At 35.3% G+C, this 22628-nt stretch overlaps 1 protein-coding gene across 3 annotated transcripts in view; it reads right to left on the bottom strand.

Annotated features, from left to right (window-relative positions):
• XYLB (xylulokinase) overlaps positions 1-22628 on the bottom strand; it is a 220534-nt gene that overhangs the window by 103040 nt on the left and 94866 nt on the right. For all 3 annotated transcript variants that reach the window (XM_031957004.1, XM_012543706.3, XM_031956996.1), the window contains exons 11-15: positions 20990-21030; positions 16814-16929; positions 14201-14316; positions 8125-8198; positions 5815-5911 (exon numbers count right to left, since the gene is read on the bottom strand). In XM_031957004.1, the coding sequence (XP_031812864.1) occupies positions 5815-5911; positions 8125-8198; positions 14201-14316; positions 16814-16929; positions 20990-21030 (444 nt within the window). The remainder of the gene's footprint in view (positions 1-5814; positions 5912-8124; positions 8199-14200; positions 14317-16813; positions 16930-20989; positions 21031-22628) is intronic.

The raw sequence follows: 22628 nt of genomic DNA, 5'->3' as shown, positions 1-22628 counted from the left end.
AAGCATTTTTTAGCTATTATATCCAAGTACTGTGCTAAACAATTTAACAGATATTCTCTCTTTTGATCCTGATAACAACCTTGAAATTTAGGTGCTATTATTACCCTCTTTCTAAGTTGAGGAGACTGAGACAGACAGTTAAGTGATTTGCTCAGGATCACATAGTTAGCAAATGTCTGTTGCAAAAAGATTTTCCTGACTTAGGTCCAATGTGGAATGGATCATGGTTCTAGATAGAAACACCTTACTCAAAAGAAACAGGAAAGGTAAAGGGAGCAGAGATAGTTTTGTTTATTAAAAAGGTAAATTCATGGGTAGCTAAGATGGCACAGTGGACAGAGCATCAACCCCATATGGAGCACCTAAGTTCAAATCCAGCCTCAGACACTTAACATTCACTAGGTGTGTGGCCCCAGGCAATATACTTAACCCTAATTGCCTCTCAAAAAAAAAGTATATTCATATGAAGAAGTCGAGGAACCAAAGGCAAAAAGTATGAAGCAGACTGTTTTGGTGAGGTTGGGAGAAAAAAAGGAAAAAAGAAGGGATTTTGTCACTGGAATAAATTACAGACCATCTAGACAGAAAAAAGGAAATATAGGAAAAGCTTTGAAAATAGAATACAATCCTGACAGATATGAGATAGTAATGATAGATTTAAATTATCCAGATATCTGATAAAATACACACACACACACATTCCTTTATTCCTCTCTCCCTCCCTCTCTGTCTCTCCCTCCCTCTCCCTCTCCCTGTCTCTCTCTCTCTCTCTCTCTCTCTCTCTCTCTCTCTCTCTCTCTCTCTCTCTCTCTCCCTCTCTCTCTCTCTCTCTCTCTCTCTCTCTCTCTCTCTCTCTCTCTCTCTCTGTCTCTGTCTCTCTCTGTCTCTCTCTCTCTCTCTGTCTCTCTCTCTCTCTCTGTCTCTCTCTCTCTCTCTCTCTGTCTGTCTCTCTGTCTCTCTTTCTCTCTCTCTCATCTCCCCCTTTGCCAAAAGCAAAAGAAGATAATTAGTTCTGGACCTACCTTCAAAAGATGGGGAAACTTATGAGTAGGAAATTCTATTACAAATTGGATTCTCCCTACAGGGAGAAATTGCTTGTTGGAGTACATATAAAGGACTTGCTAGTGAAAAGTGACCACTTCATGCTAAAATTTGTGATAGAAAAAGAGAAGAAATCTATTGAAATTCTGTCATGTATCCTAGACGTAGGCAAGCAAATTTCAAAGAGTTAAGAGGAATGATAAGAAGGATCCCATTAGAGTAAAAAGATTCAGGAAAAATCAGCCCAAGAGAGACTGGACATGCTCAAGAATGAAATTCTGAAAACACAAAGGGAAAAGTTCCAAGGAGAAAGAAAAGTAGGATTTGTCTAAGAGACTGATGTGAATGCTCATGGAATACACCTACCAACTTAAATTATTAAAAAGAAATATATAGAAAATGTAAATGGTGCCAGAAAACAGAAGGTGAATATAAGAGTATGGTATTGTCCTATGAAAATGTCAGGAATACTAAAGAACAAGCTAAGACTATCAAGGGGGACTAAGTACAATGAAAGGGGCTTAATTAAGTCATATTGGGAGAAAAGGGAGGACCAAAGAAGGAATAGGACCTTAGCCTAAATAGATAAGATGAGTGTAACTGACAAGAGACAGACAGCAGAATTTCTTAAATTTTTTTTTAAGGTTTTTTACAAGCATTTGTTATTTTTCCCTTCCACTGTTCCTTCCTTGCCCTCTCCATAGAACAATTTTTAAAAATATCTTTTTATTGACAAAACATATACATGGGAAATTTTCCAACATTGACCTTTGCAAAAACTTCTGTTCCAACTTTCCCCCTCCTTCTCTTCACCCCCTCCCTCTAGATGGCAGGTAGTTTCATACATGTTAAATATGTTAAAGTATAGAACAATTTTTTTAAACAATGAAAAACCAGGTTTTTTTTTTGTAAAGAGGAATAACTTTAGAAATGGTGAAACAAAAATGATTAACTGGAAGCTGATAGACAAGATAAGGAAGATGCTAGTAAGAAAGAATCTCACTGCCCTTGATGAATTCAAGTCACTTGGCCTGAGTGAACTACATGAAATAACTACTGGCTGATGAGATTGAAGAACTGCCGTAGATGATATCTGAAAGATCACGGAAAACAGAAGATCAGCAAAGGGCAAATATCCTGATTTTCAATAAAAGGAAAGAGAACAGCTTACAATCTAGAACTCAGTGAGTTTCACCTTGATTCCTGGGGAAATTCTAGAGTACATCCTGGAAGAGATGGTTAGTGGACATCGAAAAGGGGAAACTGATTATGTTGCTTCATCAAAAACAGCTCTAGACTAATAAATGAGAGGAATGTTATCATGTGACTATAGGTTACCTAGACTTAAGCAAATCTTTCAATAAAACATCTAATTTTATATTTGTGGAGAAGATGGAGAGATATGGATATACTATGGTCTGATGGATTTAGAAACAAACAAAGTATTTAGGAGGTCCCCCAGGAGTGCCCCAGGGACCTAAACTTGTTTAATGTTTTCATCAATGACTTAGATAAAGGCAGAGAGTATGCTACCAAATTTGCTGAGGGTACAAAGAAACCAGATGTTGTGCTAAATGGATGGGTTGTTTGCAATGGCAGATCAATTCATCCCAAAACATAAAACTAGTACTTCAATAGAGATGCACAATGGAAGAGAAAACCCACCTGCTGTAGGGCTTGGATGAGTCCAATGTGAACTGGGACTACTGTGAGCCACAGACACCAAGCAGAAGAGCTGTTATGTTCCTTATGTTCCAACAAAAGGAGCAAAATGACCTTGGGTGTTTACAATGCATGGAAATTCACAGCCATGAAAACATTTCAAGACTGTGCACAAGAGCAGGAAAAGCATGTAATAAAATACATTTCTCTCTCCTCAATAGAGAGGAGGGGCACTCTGAGGATAGTGTCGCATACATCAAGAGAGTCACTATATAGGTTGTTTTTGCTGAATTGCTTTTTTATTGTTACAAGGGAGGGTTCTATTCCAGATAGTAGGTGGGAGGAATTGGTTGGTAACCAGAAATGAATGTGACATAAAAACTAAAGCTATCAATAAAACTTAAAAAAAAAAGACTATAAATAGGATAAAGGGCTATATTACTTGGAATGCCCACATTTATTTTCAACTGGTAGAGAAATAAACCAAGAAGATTTTTTTCCATTAGCGAAACTGATAAATTCTTTATTATTATTAAATATTTGTGTGGCATTTCATGTTCTTAATGTGCCCTCTAAGAGGAGTACTTGGCACCAACTAGATGAACTCTTCACATGGCTGAGAAGGCAAATGATCAAAACAAACCAGAATCCAGGCTCTCGATTCTATATTTACTTATTATCTATGTATATATAGTTTTCCCCTTGGTAGAACGTACAATTATCCCTTTCATACCATAACTTTCCCCATTATGGTTTTGATATATCACAGATTGGTATAAGAAATTAAATGGAAATTTGGGGAACATCTTGTGAAAGCCATAGATTATATGTAAAGGTCAGCAAATAACATAGAAAAAGTTAGAAACTCCAAATATATCACATAGATGTATAATATCAATATATTTTATTTTTAACAACTTAATAATTCAGACTATCTCTCTGGTTCTAAGAGAGGACCAAAAATTTACATGGATTTTCCAGATTGCAGGGGCCCAGTGACCCTAGCCAGCACCAATATGGAAGAGATAACTGTATACTCCTTGAGGACAAGTAGTTATTCATGCTGAACATGGTAGGTGCTTAATTACTACTTGTTTAACTGGCTTGAACTGCTGTTTTTCAGAATATTGATGCACGGTGGCCTGAGGCATTATCTGTGTTTACAGAAAAGATTAAATAGATCATTGACACATGTTACAAAAAAAAAAATCCATTGGAGACCATGCCAAACCTTTTCTGAATGACCTGATTTTTTGGTTCAGCATTGTATCAGAACACAAGGAATCCCAGGATTTAAGCCAACTCTAGTTAGGCTTTGTCAATTGACTAATCAATTTTGAAAACCCCATCAATTTACTGTGGAAAAAAATCTTTGAAATGGTATGCTTTGATACTAACGGTTGATTTAATTTTCTCCTTTTTCCAAATGGCTTGCTTTTCACAAAAATCAGTTTAACCAGCACTTAAGATGCTTGCTGAGCACTGTTTACTACTGATCATTGTCCAGTCTGGGACCTACAAATTGGCCCAAATGCACCTGGAGCAACACTAGCCCCTGATTTAATCTAAAGCCCGAAATCATCAAACCCAAAGAGACTAGCATGTGGTGACAATTTTCAATGAGGAATGTGTTCTTGGAGATTGCTAGGGTAAGTTGCCATTTTCTACCTGTTAAGGCTTTTCAGAAATCACAGAGATATATTTTGGGATGCTTTTAAAACATAGATTTGTTTGATAACTGTCCCTTGTACTCTCAGGGGTTCAAAATGGATTCTTTACACTTTGGCTCAAAATCCAAAATCTTAAGTTTTAAATGATTGAAAATTGTTCTATTTTTAAAGCTCATTTCTGAAGATTAATATGAACACCTAAAACCGCAGTGCTCCTGCAATCTGGAAAATCCACATAAAATTTTTTGGTCCTCTCTTCATACCAGAGAAGTCTGAATTATTATGGCATTAAAAGAAAAAAAGATATTTGTATTATATAATATTATACATATATTTTATGCATTTCTTAGTTTCTAAAATTTTTTCTATTCTTTATTCCACTTAAAAGATATTATCATAAGAAAATAGCACAATTAACCAAAACTAAAATCATTAATTATATTTCTCTAGCCTTTTATAGCTAGCAAGTATTTAGAATGTGATTTAAACCCAGAACTCTCACCTCAAGATCAATCTTCCTATCTCCCACATCATGCTTTAGATTAGTGAAATTGCACCTGTATATTCCATAATAACAGGTTCTTTCACAGATATTTATAGCCATTGCATTAAATTTCATCCTTCAAATTAAAAGGAAAAAAAACTAGTTTTTAACCTTCTAAGAGTATCAGCAAGATTCAATTATTCCAGAGAAGAAATATTTCCAAAACTGGGGATGATGGTGATATAACATAATTAGTTTTTGTTTAGCTAAAGTTAATACAATTTCTTATCAGCCTGGAATACAAGAATTCTGGAGTAACCTGGCTCTTTTTCTCTGCTGACTTGTCAGCTACATGCATATGGAAAAACAAAGTCATTTAAAACAATAAACACATGAAATCTTAGGTTGCTTTTGATCATAAGTATCCTTGTTATCAAAAATATGATCTTATTTCATGGCACTCTTTTTCATGTACTTGTGCTCCAGATAAACTAGACTCCAAACTTTTTTCTGATCTTGATTTCCATCTCCCACTTCCATGCAATTGAACAAGTATTTTCTTCTAACTTATATATGTGGCACCTATTCATCCCCACCTCACTGAATTCTTCTCTCTTTCAAGTCTTAACATAGGTACAATTTTCTCCATGAAGTCTTCCATGATCCTTCACACTCCACTCCAAAATTGTTATTATTTTCCCCCTTATCAATCTATTTTGTATGATACATATTTGTGCATATGTTGTACTTTACTCCCATCCCTACCACCAAAATGTAAACTCCATAAGTTCGGAAGATGGCCCAGCTTATGAAGACTCTGGCCAATGGGTTTTTCTTATTATGTCTACAAAAGAAACAATTTCTTTTGTTTTCTACTCAAAAAAGTCAAATTGTTGTTTCATAGGCTACTTTGTTATGTTATGAGCAGTCTCCTGAATCTTCCACACTCATACTTACCAACTCTATAGCCCAGCTTTTCAGCATGAATCCTTTTGGCCATGAACTGTCCTTCAATCAGAGCCCGAATCTCTATCTTTTTAGGAAAATTTGCTACCTGTATTAGAATAGAAATAAAAGAAATAAAGTTTCTCCTACCTTTAAGTTGATTTGAATTTTTAAAAACAAAAGTAACACAGTAAATATAGTTCTGCAGTCCATAATTGCCACCCAAGTTCACAACTTAGCCAGACACACCCATCCACCTTTCCCTCCATTCTCCCCTTCCTCCTTTCCCTTCTTCTCTCTCTCTCTCTCTGTCTCTCTGTCTGTCTCTCTCTCTCTCTGTCTCTCTCTCTCTCTCTCTCCCTTTCTCTTTCTGTTTGTCTCTGTCTCTGTCTCTTTCTGTCTCTCTGTCTCTGTCTCTCTGTCTCTCTCTCTCTCTCTCTCTCACACACACACACACACACACACACACACACAAATTTTTTTTGGGGGGGGGTATTAAACAGTAGTATATAACCCAAATTTATGGCAAACCCTCCAAACTGGTACATAAGAAACAATTTCTATTGCCAAATGAAAATTTTCTAATGTTTATCCTCTAGCCCCAACAATTACTCTAAAAGTTGTCTCAGAAATAACATCTTTGTAAAAAAATTAGAGGACAAAAATCTGACAAATGAGCAAATTTACACACAAATGTCTATCTTTTCATTATGAACAGTGATAACCAAATCTAATGTCTGTCCTTGAGGAGAAAATTGAATTAGTCCAATTTACTTTCAAATATAGCTTTTTTTAATTTGATAATTAAGGATTATAAAAATAACTTAAAGTATGAAATCTAATATAAGCAAATCGTTATATTTAGTACATATTCGGTACTAACATTTCGTATTTATTAGGCACATAAACATCTGTCAAATCCCTGGGTACATACTGTCTTTTTCATAGCTTTTTATGTCAGTGACAGTGTGATGATCTCTGATTTAAAGAGTGCTTCCTCTATTGGTGGAGACTATAATCCATCCACATCTTGACTTTCAATATCTTCCTATAAATCCTCCATAAAGGATCCACCCATTATCCTACATCGTCCTCCAGAGTTCTTTTGGAGAATATTGTAGATACCAAAGCAGGCATTTTGGCTGTGAATGTCTTAGGTCTCACTCCCACTGCATGAAAAGCCTCTCTCTTTTTTCTGGTTATGCATTCCTAAGAAAGCTTATATACCACTTCTTAAAAGTCAGGCATCTTTGACTATGAAAATCCAATTTAATTTGGAAAGTGCCTAGTTACTTACTAAGTGCCTAGCATTGTGCTGAGTCCTGAATTGATTCAGAGAAAATTATAATTTGCTTTATAATTCAAATTAAGACAATATTCCCTATTGCTTCCTTACCATGATGTTTGGTGTCGGCTCATTCTCTTCCTTTCCTTTCTACCACAATCCTGGACTCAACCCTAGTATGTGAGCTTTTGCCTTACTTCAGCAGGGCCCAAGCCTTCATGCCATTGTCTCTCCACCTTTCCAATATTCTTTTATGTGTTGTCTTCCCCCATTATATGACAGCTCCTTGAGAGTAGAGACTTTTCTTGCTCATATGTATGCCCAGAACTTGCAGAGTACTAACAACTATTAAGGGCTTAATAAAAGTATTATCTATCCAACTATCTATCCATCTTTCTATCTTTCTATCCATCTATTTATCCTCCACCTATTTACCTATATGGATATACGCTATACGGATTTATCATGTATCTCCTATCTATCCTCTATCTACATCATCTATCTTTTGTTCATCTATATTTATCATTGATCTATCTTCTGTATTATGTCTATTCTATCTATATGTATCACCTAACTATATATATATATAATATATATATATCCATTTATTCTCTCACTATATCATCTATTATGTGTCTATTTTCTAGTTATATCTATCATTGACTAGTCTCTATATCTACAATCTATTATCTATCCATTACCTAGCTATATCTATCCTAAATCTATCAATATCTATTATTTTCTATCTAATCATCTATCTGTAATATATATCCATCCTCCATTTTCTACCTCTATCATCTATTGGTCAATATCTATGTATTTGATATTTAAACATGCTACATTATATCTGATTATATAGAATTTTTGCTTAGAAAAAAACAAAAAACTTAAAATTACAGAAAATGGTTTGCAGAGGCCTGGAAGCCTGTTGAAGCAGCAGAGCTTAATAGATAATTCAATCAAAATCAAGCACATAATAGTGTTAAGAATGATTTAGGGTAAGTGATGTTAGGAAAATTATAAACACTGGTCTGTACCTTCTGATTGTCTGCATTAAACCTGTGACGCCCAGTGGTCTCTGGAGTAATTTCCATCACATCAAAATAAAAACCTAAAACAGGTACAAGAAAAGATTAGTTTTTATATAGTCAAAAAAACATCAATTTCTTTATGATCCTAGAAAAATGGCAAATTAGAATGGAAGAGGAAAATGAAAATACATCTCTTTTCTTCTACAGTACTGCAAAGTTTGGCTTCCTCCAAACCATCACATTCTCGGCCATCAGGCTTCTCCCTTTTTTTTCAATAACCTGACATCTGACCCCTGTGATTTGTTGATACATGGGCATTCTTTCTGGTATCTCTAGACGGGCTCCATACACCCTTGGAAATTAAGTCTTGACATGAAATGAGATTCAAGAGGAGATATCCTCTTAAATTCAGGGTTACCTCTCTCCATATAATATGGTTTCAAGGACTCCTTGAGGGTACCAGTGAGTGGGGGAGGAGGAGGTAATAGGGATGATGGTAGTAAATGTAAGGGATTGATAACAGGCTCATAGATCCAAAGTTAACAGAACCTTGCTGATTGCACAATTGAATAGCCTGGGGGAAAGAAAAAGAGACACTTCCCTGCCTCAACTATATAAGAAACACATACTGATATTCCTCTTCTTCCACAGGCCATCTGATTCACTAACATTCTCAGAAAATGCTAGGATTCCAAAGAAAGTCCTGATGTGGGATCCAAAAGATTTAATATGATCTCTCAGAGGTTATGATCTCGGTTAGACTGGAAAATCTAGTGATTTTGACTCTCAGGGAGGTATCTAAACTCTCCCTGAGTTATTGGAAAAACTGTCCACATGATCCAATGGCAGTTATATTTAATGAGGTAGGGGCTGCTCAGCATGTAGCTGATTTTTCTAGGCAAGATGCAGTGAAATCACTTTGGCCTGGCTCATGAAACAAGTCTGGTGGTAGGAAGCAAAAACTTTCACTGGCTCAGGAATTTTGAGGTCGTTTCTTCACAAATCTATGCACACAGCTGCATATATACATACACATATACACGAACACACACACACATGCAGACACAGGAGAAAGACGGACACATTTCAGGTACTGTTTAAGGACTGTATCACTGCTTCCAAGTGATGCTTAAGATAGGACTTTGGGGCCTTCAAAGTTTCATATATTTTTCTACAGTGACTTTAGTTAGATCTGAGACAACTACTGTGGTTGTTTTCTGGTTCTCTAACACTCACTTCTGGGAGCCTTTCAATATCATGAGTAACCTTGTAGAATCAAGGCTTCTGTTTGGGAAGTCAGACAAGACTGTCCAGTCCACCTGAGACAGGGCCAGTTTGTGCCAATAATTAGTCAAACCTTAAGGTGAGAAAAGAGCAATCTCCATCTGGAATTAAGAAGACCAGGTTTAAACCTTCATAGAGCTTCAGATTCTCACAACATCCTGGTGAAGCCTAAGAACCTTTCTTAGAATCTTGATTTAAATGCATACAATAAAAAGGGAAAAGTTTCAAAGGAAGTCAAACATAGTGAATATACAATTCTCGGAATATTAAAATAAATTTATGGACCTCAGATTAAGAACAATGGTCACACCCACTCAGACAATAATTCTTTAGGTATGGGTAAATAACTCTTAAGCATTTATAACAGAATATTCCCATGCCCCAAAGGGATCATGAAGACCAGAATATCACAAGTCCCCAACATGAATAGACTATTTTTTCTCTAATCCTTTAGTCATAGAATAGAACATCGTAATTGTTCCTCAACAACGTTTTAACGTCCTGGAAACCCAGAAAGTTAATGGGAGTAGAAATAGGCTGGTTTAGAGAAACTGCTCAAGTTATAAGCCAGAAAAAGTTCTGACAATAAACCAGCTGCACGAATAGTGCAATGTAGATGACTCTTTTTACATTTTCCATATTTAATAACTACTCTCTAGCCAAAATGGTCTACTTAGCATTCTCCAAACATGTTGTGCACATTCCTTCATTCCCTTGTTTTCTGTCCTACCTCTGCCAGCTCCTCCTGGACTGTTCTGAAGTCCCTGTTAGCCCCAGTTCAAATGCTACATCTTCTAAGAAGTCTTCCTTAAGCTACCCTGATCCCCATCTAAAGTCATCTATCTCTCTTCTGAGATTCTTTCTTGTTTTATCTCTCTGATCAAACTTTCACATTTTACCTTATTTTGTAATTATTTTTGTCTATGTCTTCTATCCTTCATTAGAATGAAAACCCCACTCACACTACCCCCTAAGGAATGATTAGCAAGCATCTAGAAAAAGAAGTGGGCTTCACAAAGAGTTATCATAGTTTCCTCAAGGACAGATCATGAGCTGATGCTGAGTGAAGTGACCAGAATCCGGAGAACACTGTACACAGTAATAGCAAGATGTGTGATGATCAGCAATATAGTGATTCAAGACAATTCCAATAGACCTGGGATGGAAAATACCATCTGCATCCAGAGAAAAGGCTATGGAGACTGAATGTGGATCAAAGCATACAATTTTCACTTTTTTTGGGTCTCTTCTTTCTCTTGACCTTTCCTTTTGTTTAGATTTTTCTCTCACAACATGACTACTAGGGGAATATTAAAATGATCATACACATATAACCTTTATCAGATTGCTTGCTGTCTTGGGAAAAGGGGAGGGAAGGAAGGAAAGGAAAAAAAAATTGGAGCGCAAATCTAAAAAAAAAAATTATTGTTGAAAACTATTTTTAGAAGTAATTGGGAAAAAATAAAATATTTTTTATTGTGACAAACATATTTTTATAAGTGGGAAGAAAAAGAGCAAATTATGCCAGGCAAGCCATCATTTCCTTTTTTGATAGGGCCCTCAAAATAGTGAATACAACTTAGATTTCATTAAGCATTCTTGTGTTATCTTTGTGGATAAGATGAAGAAATATGGTCTGGGTAACAGAAGGTTGAGAAAAAAAAAACTCACTAGCTGATTGACTGACATTGGTAAGCTGCATAACATAGAAAGAAAGTAACCAAGATAATGAAAAGCTTCAAGATCATTCCATAAGTAAGTTGGTTAAAGTTACTGGAGGGAGAAGAGTGGTTATCCTATAGAAGAGAAGGCTTAAGAGTTACTTGAAAGCTATCTTCAAGTATCCAAGGGGTTGCTACATGGAAGAGAAAATTCAATTTGTTCTTTATGGGCCTCAGAAACTAAATAATGAATGGAAATTTCACAGAGGAAGAATAAACTTGATGTATGGAAAAGATTTTATAACTATTGGAACTATCCAAATGTTGGAAGGGGGTGTCTGTCTTGGATAGTGGCAGATTCCATGTCATCAATAATAGCCTTATAAGATTGAAAAATCAATAGGGGATTTTGTGAATGCAATTCCTAATCAAATATGGATTGTACTAGAATGACTCCATCTTCTCTTCTAATTCTGGGTTTTCATGTATTGGGTTGTTTTGGTTTGTTTGTTTGTTTTTTAACTTTTCTTAATACCTAACACAGAGCTGAACAAAGTAAGTGCTGAATATGTGTTTATTGAATGAATGATTCAATCAAACTCTATTGAGGATACATTTTAAAAAGAGTTTGATATATACACCAGAGAGTTAAACATAAAAAGAATGCTTTTACTTCTCAAATTAGACCTTCTATGTAAAATTTATGGGGAAACATGGAAAAGAATTGCAAAGGATGAGAAAGGGTAGTGATTTGCACTGGTTGATACACTAATGAAATTCCAGACCCATCAAACCTTCATTGGGATTGAAAACACAACAAATTGTTTGAATTAACCTGAGATGACTTTTAATTTTCTGAGTGTATTATGTTATAGAGGTAATGTTTGACTTTATATCTGAATATAATAGACTAGACTGGATGGAATGAACACAACTCAGCCCATGAGACCTCCTATATTACAGAACTAATAAATATATGCAATCAGTGATAGAACACACCTTTTATTCATAGCCAAATTGATTGCCTATAGCATTTCCTACAATGGCTGTTTCAAAATGTTTCTTTAAACCCTTCTCCACACATTCCCCACCCACCACCACCTCAGTGATCACCTCAGTGGTTAGCTTCACTTCTTATTCTGAGAGGATGCAGGTCATCCAACCTGAGTTTCCTCACTCAAATTCTTTTCATTTCAATATTTCCTTCTTCACCCTCCTCCACTCATCCTTCCCCCTGTCTGAAGAAGAAATGATTATACTCTCATCCTTGCCCAGATTATCTTCCCTTCATGCATCCTTAAAGACCTTAGTTCCATTGATTTTCCATTCTTTATTTTTCTTCCATTTTTAATATCTCCCTATTGACTCTTTCCCTAACATCAATAAATATGTTTTGGTTTCTTCTATACTAAATATATATATATATATATATATATATATATATATATATATATATATATTTTAAAAATTTGTTTCAAAGGAGTGTGTATGTGTGTGTATGTGTGTATCTTTCAAGCTATCAAAGGAGACACATTTAGAGCTGGAGGAATATGAGAAGCCATCCTTCTTTTATAGATTAAAAAAAACTGAGACCCAGAAAGCTTATTTGACTTACTTTTGGTCACACAGATAATAAATGGTAGAGACAAGATTTGATCAAACCCAGCAGTCATTCTATTCATTGTTTCCTTCCCAACAAACTTCTAGAAAAAATAATCTGCCTTCACTGAAATCTCCACTTTCCACCAGCCACTCCCTACTCAATCTCTTACAATCTAGCTTTTGTTCCCATCTAAAAATGAATCGTGCATATCAGAGGTGCTAAGTAATTTTTTTTAATGAATTGATTATTGCATGCTGAGAAACCAGAATTTTTGAGAGGAATAATAAAGTCTCCAATAGATATTTTACAAATTATATAGATTAGATTCTTTACACAATTGCTTGATGCAAAATCAAATATGAAATGAAGCATTCCTCTTAAATGTGATAAAGCAGAAACTTCCCATTGAGTGACTTTTACATAACATGTATATTTTAAGATGAACTCATATATGCTAGTCTCCCTTCAAAAACTTTCTTAGAGTTACAGTGACAATTTTATAACCTAGGTGCCTACCCCAGTGACAGGAATAAAGAAGGCACTTAATACATGCTTGTTGATTGGTAGATAAATAGAATGCAAAAATCCCAGAGCTAAATGACATCTCAGAAACCCTTTTAGCCAATCCCATACTTGATTAAAAATTCCTTATCATATTCCTCCTTAGTGATCAACTATGTTTTGATTAAGACTTCTAATGACAGCGAAACCTCCACCCTTTAGTCCATTTCACTTTGTGAAAGCTTTTTTTCCCCACTTTTTCAGATATTTTTTCCATCCAATGAGATGAAGTCTATCTCTGTACACCTTGCACCCATTGTTCCTAGTTCTCTCCTCTAGAGCAAAGTAGAATCAATCAACTTGATCAGCACATGGAGAGCAATCATGTTCCTGTCTTTTCTTCCCTAAACTAAATCTTCCATGTGTTTCAATATATCCTCATGTTCTAAGATGTGCACTTCTTTCAGCATCCCACTTACCTTCCTCTATCTGATCTCCAGCTGATCAACATCCTTCCTAAGATGTGACAACCCAAACCAAAGTAATCCATGTATACTGGAATTCTAAGGTAGCCTTTGCCCATTCAGTGAGCTGAATAGGATAGGATTCTATACTCTCACTTCTAAGATTTTATTTTTTTTTAGCTGCCAAGTTTCACTGTTGAGTCCAACTGAACTAACACTCATCCCAACAAATCTAATCTAGAATAAAAGGAGAATTTCCCATTGTTAATTAAGATATGTAGCTAATAAATTCTTTCACTTAATGCAAAAAGAAAAGCAGCAAGGAAATCTCTTTATCTCTACTCTGTTCTCATCAGACTGAAAAATTCCCCACTGCATTAGAAGAAGCTAAGAGTTTCTTATAGTACTGCCAAAAAGAAGGAAAAAAAAGATAGTCATACATTACACATTGGGTTTCCTTCATCCTATTCTCTTGAGTCCTCTACATTCTACATGAACTACTTAGACTCAGAAAATTCAGCCCCTATCAAAACAATCCCAGGAGTTCTGTCTTCCCGTGAAGCACATACCAAGATTTCCACAATTTCCAATTTCAGTGGATTGTAGAGCTATGGAGAACTCTTCCCATGAGCCTGAAGTGCACTCATCTCGGACCTTCTCTCTCATGAGAGACCCATTCTTAAAGCTAGAGAAAGAAGAAATAAAAACTGTTAAATTTAAACAATTTCCCCCAAAGAGCTGGTCAACAATGATATAAATACCTAGAATGTCCTTCTTAAAGAGTCCCACAATCAGATGCTCTTTTTCCAAGTACTCAAAGCCCAATTTTCTCTAGCCTATAACAAGCAATGAGGCAAACAAATACTTATTGAACATCTATTACTGATGTGGAGTATAAATTGCATGCATTTCTGCCACATGGAAATACAGATATCCTAGCTTAAGAAACAAGTATATGAATCCTGGAGAGAGGATCATAAAATCATACAATTTAGAGCTAGAAGAACCCCTGGAAATCATACTGAGAAAAATGAAGTGATTTATCCAAAGAGACCAGAATTTAGTCTCAGCTCTGCAACTGACTCACTGCGTGACTTCAAACAACACCAACAATCACTAGTATTTATATAGTGTTTTTAGATTTAAAAATTACTTTACATATATTATCTAAACTGATCCTCACAATTACATGGGGAGTTTGGTGTAAATATTATCCTCATTTCATAGGAAGAGAAAGCTGAGGCTAAGAGAAATTAAATAGCTTTTCTGGGGTCACAGAGCTGTTAAGTCTCTAAAGATCTTAAATCTTCCTGACTCCAAATCCAATGCTCTACTCTCTATACCATCAAATTATCTTCACAAGGTACATCACTTCTCTAGAACTCAGTTTCCTCATATGTAAAATAAGAGGGTTGGACAAAGTGACTCCTAAAGTCCCTTCCTGTCCTAAATTGTATGATGCATATTTATAGCATCTAATTTGGACCCTTCAGCTGATCTGAAAGAGAAGGAAAACAACAGAAAACAACTCTTCCTGTGAGGTATTCCATTAATACTTTTATTCTTTCCTCGAATCCTTCCATCTTGCAATGTCCTAAGGTATCTCTAGACCATTCAGTGGCTTACCCCAAATAGAGCAGGGTCCAATATCATTTTCAATTGGTATCCCTGGTTCCTCTTACAGTGTGACACAGAGTGGGTACTTTATTCATATATTAAATTAAATTGAATTAAGCTTAGGGTATTTTTCTTAGTCATCATTTTCTGGATTAGTCAAGTTAATTTTATATGCCTGTTAAATAGAAGAGCCAGTCCTATCTGACCAATGATTATTCTGAAATACAATGCTCCTGGACTAAAGGGAAAGGAGATTGATTCTATATAGAGCTAAAGAATGGCCATTAGGGAGTGCCCATAATGGGCAGTTAGTGAAAGGCAGGGCAATCAGAGAACATAAGGGAAGCAGCACAACTGGAGATGATGACCATCTGTACAAGTACCAGTGCCTACTAAAATATACAGTGTAGACAGTTAAGGGGAGATGGGACAAGAAGTGGTATAAGTCTGACTGATTGTCCCTACCGGGTTGAAAACACAAAGGAACTTAACTGGAGAGGAAACTGGCATTCCCAAGAGATCTTTGGAGTGGAAAACTCTTTTGGAAGGGGCAGCTAGTGCACAGAGTGCAGGACTGGAGTCAGGAAAACTCTGAGTTCAAATCTGGCCTCAGACATTTATTAGATTATGACCCTGAGAAACTCACTTAACCATATTTGCCTTACTTCCCCCTTAGGCTGGAGAAGGAAATGACAAACCACTGAAGCATGTTTGCCAAGAAAATCCCAAATAGGGTCGTGAAAAGTTAGACATGACTAAAATGACTGAACAAAAAAGTCCACTTGGTATGGGTATTAAGAATGCTGCTACTTAATTCAATTTTTTAAAAAATTACTTTGCTTCCCTATTTTGTAAGTCCCATTTGGGGCTATAATCTCACACATTTCATCCTGGTGTGATCTGGCCAGGCTGGGCTACAATAGGATGGAATGAATAAACCAAAGAAAGGGAACTTGGTCCCTATAAACTCAGAGTTTCTGGACTTTGGATTTCAAGAGTATTATTAGTTACTCTGTCAAACATTCCAAATTTATGTATTCTGTACCTACTATATTAGACTATATTAAGCACTGACTTAATACATAAGATTCACATGTATTGCTTACATCAGATAGCTTGCCTTCTCAAGGACTGGGGAGAGAAAAGAAGGAGGGAGAGAATTTGGAAATCAAAATTTAAAAAAAAAATGTTGGAAATGTTTACAAGAAATTGGGGGGAAATAAAATGCTATTTTAAACAAATACACAAAGTTAACAGATATAGTCTTGTCTTCAAGGAGATGACATTCCACTGGGGGTTACAAAATACATGAAAAGAAAAAAATGATACAATGAATATAATGTACTTATCTTGGATACTGGGTGATTTTTTTAGCCTAGTTATTTCAGTATCCATCATATCTTCCTATGAGCCATAGGATCTATGAGGGCTGGAACCATTCTTTGAGAGCATTTATTTAGGCAAACCTCCAAATCTTAGAGATTTTGGGTATTAGATTTCAGTTTATAATTTAACCTAACAATGAAAGCAAATCTGCCATTTTCAGACCATAAAACATAACCTACCACAAAAGGGCCATGTACTCTTGAGAATTAACAGGGTTGCAGAAGATGTGGCCTTCTAAAGCAGGGGTTGGCTCCTTGATCCAGAGAAACAGTGTATCACTAGTGCCAAGGCTGACCTAAGCAATAAGAGCAACAGTAAACTTCTACCACAGAAAGTGTGAGGAAGATAATTACATTAATTCTGTTTTTTAAAAAGTATCTTCAATCATTTTAAGTTGGTAAAATACAGAAGAAACATGATTCCAGCTTCTCATCATATAAACTGTAGCTTTATTTCTCCCATTCTCTCCCTACTCAGCCCCTGACTACACAAATACATAAACTCATGAACATTAGAACTGCAAATTCACTTTAAACACCACATAATCATTAATTTATTTTTAGTTACTTTGATTTTTTTTTGCTTTTTATTTTCAAAACATATACATAGTTTTCAGCATTCACCCTTGCAAAACCTTGTGTTCCAAATTTTTTCTCCCTCCCTTCTCCTTACCCATTCCCTTAGATGGCAAGCAATCCAATATATATTAAACATTTGCAATTCGTCTAAACATATTTCCATAATTATCATGATGCCAAAAAAAATCATATCAAAAAGGAAAAACATGAAAAAGAAAACAAAATGCCAACAAACAACAACAAAAAAGGGAAAATACTATCTTGTGAGCCGCACTCAGTTCCCACGGTCCTCTCTCTTGATGCAGATGGCTTTCTCTGTCACAAATCTATTGGAACTGGCATGAATCATTTCATTGTTGGAAAGAGCCAAGTCCGTCAGAATTGATCATCATATAATCTTGTTGCCATGTATAATGATCTCTTGGTTCTACTCACTTCACTTAGCATCTGTTCATGTAAGTTTCTCCAGGTCTTTCTGAAATCATTTCTTACAGAACAGTAATACTCCATAACATTCATATACCAAAATTTAATCAGCCATTCTCCAATTGATGGGTGTTCACTCATTTTCCAGTTTTTAACCACTATAAAGGGCTGCCACAAACATTTTTGCACATGTGGGTCTCTTTCCCTACTTTAAGATCTCTTTGGGATATAAGCCCTGTAATGAGCCAGAACTCTGGAGAAGCATGCTTGAAACAAGGTGTTAACTCAGTAGAATTGATAAAACAGTGGTTATCTAGTTTAGCATAGTGATTAATAGTTCTCTAGTTCAGTATGATTGAATTAATCTTACAACAAATATTCCCTAGTGATATAATAATTGGCTTATATTCAGTATGATGAATGGATTTGATTGTAATAGAGTATTTAAGGGGGATGGAAAGGGCTCAGAGACAGACTGGGAGAAAACAAAGGCCTGGAGGCTGGAGCTGGCTGGACTGTCCTCCTGCTTCCCCCACTGAGAAGGCCCATCTAAAGGGCCTCCAGAAAGCTAGCTGAGCCCCAGGCAAAGAGACAGTCTGTGAAGGAGACAATAAAGAATATGGACTTTATCCCTGGCTATTTTCATGGTGATTACTCTGCTGAAAGAAGGCTGGTCCAAAAGACCTCCAGAAAGCAAACCAGAACATTACAAAGCCCAGAGGTAGGACTGCTAGATCAAAGGGTATGCACAGTTTGATACCCCTCTGGGCATAGTTCTTTATTGTTCTCCAGAATGGTTGGATTTGTTCAGGTTCCACAAATAATATATTAGTGTCCCAGTTTTCTCACATCTCCTCCAACATTTATCACTATATTTTCCAATTATTATATATTGGATTTCATTTTCTTAGTCAATCTGAGAGGTATATAATGGTACCTCAGTTGTCTTAATTTGAATTTCTCTGATCAATAGTGATTTAGAACATCTTTTCATATGACTAAAAATGGTTTCAATTTCTTCATCTGAAAATTGTCTGTTCAAATCCTTTGACCATTTATCAATTGGAGAACAGCTTGTATTCTTATAGATTTGAGTCAATTCTCTATTTATTTTAGGAATCAGGGAGACCTTTATCAGAACCTTTGGATGTAAAGATTTTTTCTCAATTTCCTGCTTCCTTTCTAATCTTGTCTGCATTGGTTTTGTTTGTATGAAAACTTTTAAAATTAATTTAATCAAAATTATCCATTTTGCATTTGATAATGTATTCTAGTTCTTCTTTGGTATAAATTCCTTCCTTCTCCACAGATGTGAGAGGTAGACTATTCTTTGTTCTTCTCAGTATCACTCTTTATGTCTAAAAAATGAATCCATTTTGACCTTATCTTGGTATAGGACATTAGGGATTGGTGGATGCCTAGTTTCTGCCATACTATTTTCCAATTTTCCCAGCAATTTTTGTCAAATGGTGAATTCTTATCCCTGAAGCTGGAGTCTTTGGATTTATCAAACATTAGATTATTATAGTCATTGACAAGTCATTCACAAGGTGTCTTGTGAACCTAACCTATTGTACTGATTGACTACTCTGTTTCTTAACTAGTACCAAATGATTTTGATGACCACTGATTTATAATATGATTTTATATTTGATGCAGCTAGGTTACCTTAATTTGCATGTTTTCATTAATTCCATTGAAATTCTTGATCTTTTGCTCTTCTAGATTACTTTGTATTATTTTTTTCTAGCTCAGTAAAGTAGTTTCTTGGCAATTTGATTGGTATGGCACTGAATAAATAGATTAATTTAGGTGGAATTGTCTTTTTTATTATATTAGCTCAGCCTATCCATGAATACTTGATATTCCTCCAGTTGTTTAGAACTGACTTTATTTGAGTGGAAAATGTTTTGTAATTGTGTTCATATAGTTTCTGTTTCTGTCTTGGCAAGTAGACTCCCAAATAGTTTATCTTTTCTGCCATTATTTTAAATGGAATTTCTCTTTGTATCTCTTGCTGCTAGATTTTGTTGGCAACATATAGAAATGCTGGTGATTTATGTGGATTTATTTTGAATTCTGTAACTTTGTTAAAGTTGTGAATTGTTTCTAATTGTTTTTTAGTTGATTCTCTAGGATTCCCTAAATATTCTATTATATCATCTGCAAAGAGTGATAATTTGGTTTCCTAATAACCTATTCTAATTCCCTTAATATCTTTTTCTTCTCTTATTGCTAAAGGTAACATTTCTAATACAATATTGAATAGGTGATCATTGATTTAGAACTAGGAAGGGTTTCAGAGGTCATCTAGTCTGACCACTTCATTTAATGAGAGGAAATTAGGTTAATAGCAGAATTAGGGCTTGCTCCCAGGTCCTCTGGCTTCCAAATAAGTGCCTTTTCCACTATAGAATACTATCCATCAAAAAAAAAAAAAAAAAGACTACAGGACCTCGGGTCCCAGATGCTGTAGAGTTAGGATTCTTAAACAGGAGCATATGAATGTTTTTTAAATACATATTTTGATGTTTGTATTTCAACATAATTGGTTCCTTTGTAATCTCAGGTGTTTTATTTTATATTTAAAATTTTTTATTTTAAGAAGGAGCCCATAGGCTGCACCAAACTGTCAAAAATCCATCCAAGCCATAAAAATGTTAATAATCCTCATTTTAGGACTTAATGGAAGGTGGTACGTGGCCACTATGGTCACTTTGTACTTGGAGATTCTATAGTTCCATAGTTCTGTGACTCTAACACTCTATAATTCGATAACTTACACTGTATAGCTACTAAAAAGTAGAAGGCACAAATTAGGAAGGCATATTGCCAGAAATTCTGTAGGCTATTCATTTAGCAAAGAAAAACAGCTCCCCTTAATAAATAGGGTATTGTTTTCCACTGGACAGTTACACTGATTCAGGCTAATATTCCTCTCTCTGTCTTTCAGTCTCTTTCTATGTCTCTGTCTGAATCCCTGTCTTTCTCTCTTTCTTATCTTTTTCTCTAATTCTTTCTGTGCCTCTGTCTATGTCTATCTCTGTCTTTTTCCTCTCTCTCCCTTTCCCTCTCCTTCCTTCTCTTTCACTTTCTCTTTTCCTTATGCACCTTTTCTTTGAGACTTCACCCCTTCTTTCATACAATAAGACAATGCTAGAAGAAGTTCTGGCATCCTAGAAGTAATACCACAGTATGCTGGTACCCTCTCCTCAGTCTGTAGGTCTGAATAGGATTTGGAGGGAAACCCTTGAGGAACATTCTCTCACTTTGAGAAATGTAATATGATGAGTTCTTTTATGAATGAACAGATTCTGTTTTAATGATGTTCCTTTAAAAAATAAAACTTACTGCAATGTCACCTTCTTCTAGTCTCATTCCAGCTAAAGATGCTAAAAAGATAAAAAGAAGACTTTGTTAAATCAATAAATAAGCACGTAGCCACATTATTATTATAATCAACAGAATATTACAAGAGATATTTATTAAGTGCTTCCTATGTGAGGAAGCTCATAAGCAAACAATTTGGACAATTCTCACCAAAGATAAAGGAAGGCTCATTCCAGTGCAACAGTAATTGAGTAGCATTGTTCAAGTTTGATTCCTTGGAACACTTGGTGGAACTGTGAATCCACCCAGCCATTTTTGAAAGCAATTTGAAACTATGACCAAAAAAATCATCAAATCTTGGCCCAACAATACTACTCCTAGTTCTATATATACCTTAAAAAGTTCAAAGAGAAAGAGAAAAGATCCACATTTACAAAAACATGTATAACAGCTCTTTTCATATTAGTAAAGAATTGGACATTAGGGGGTGAAGAATGGATAACCATATTATGGTAATTGAATAGTGGAATATTATTGTTCCATAAGAAATAATGAAGGGATAGTGTAAGAGAAATATGAAGATTTATATGAAATAATGCAAAATGAAGTAAGCAAAATGAAGAGAACAATATTATACCAACAATGTAAAAAAAGTTCTGATCAATGTAATAGATCATCCTTCATTACAAAGGATCAGTGAAGAAGCATGCTACCCAGCTGATAAAGACATTACAGATTCAAGAGGTAGAATGATGCATACATTTTTTTTGACATGGACAATGAGAGAATTTGTTTTAGCTATTCATATTGATTATAAGAATTTTTCTTTTCTTTTCTTTTGGGGAGAGAGAAAAAAAGAATAGGAATAGAGTTCCCCCAAATGAGAAGAGTGCCCACATAAAATCCCCTATTTTGCTGCACAATATATATAGAAATGTTCACTTTGATGTACATTAAGTTCAACAATTTTTTAAAACCTTCAAAAAATCCATATCTTCAAACTTCCCCTCTTCCACTTCCATCTTTCAAATTGCCTAAAACTTGTACTGCCATCACTTCAAACTTAATGTGTCCCAAATCCAACTCCCCAAACTTCCTCCTCTTCTGTATTTCTGCTGATAATATCACCATTCTTCAAATTACCCACACTTGAAATCTTTTAAGTCATTTTGACTCTTCTTCTATCACCAACAAATTGATCCTACCAAATTATATTGATTCTACCTATAATAACATTTATCACATCTGTGTTCCCTTTTCAGCAGCTACTATCAAAATTCAGACCTTTTAGTATCTTTCACCTATGCTATTATAAAAGACATCCTATCTTGTCTTTCTCTCTGTCTCCACTTTCTCCATTGTCCACTCTGGTGCGTAAGTAAATTTCCTAATTCACAAATTTGAACTTCAAAAACCTTCAGTGGCTTATTAAATAAAATACAAATTCCTTAGGCTTCACTTCTTTTCCAACTGTACTCATAAGGGTAGACTTCAAACTCATCCCTTAACTACTGTCTCTCCTGTAACTTTCCTCAATGTTTAGGGTTTGAGTTCAGTGTTTGAGATCTTCTTTTCCTGAAACTTTCAAAGATCCTCGTAGTCTTCTCATCCTGGAATATTTCTCTACCAGGTCAACTTCTTTCTCCCATTGGTGAATCCC

The sequence above is a fragment of the Sarcophilus harrisii genome, chromosome 1, assembly GCF_902635505.1.
Source record: "Sarcophilus harrisii chromosome 1, mSarHar1.11, whole genome shotgun sequence".
NCBI classification, from domain to species: Eukaryota; Metazoa; Chordata; class Mammalia; order Dasyuromorphia; family Dasyuridae; genus Sarcophilus; species Sarcophilus harrisii.
This window is presented reverse-complemented; position numbering and strand designations above follow the sequence as displayed.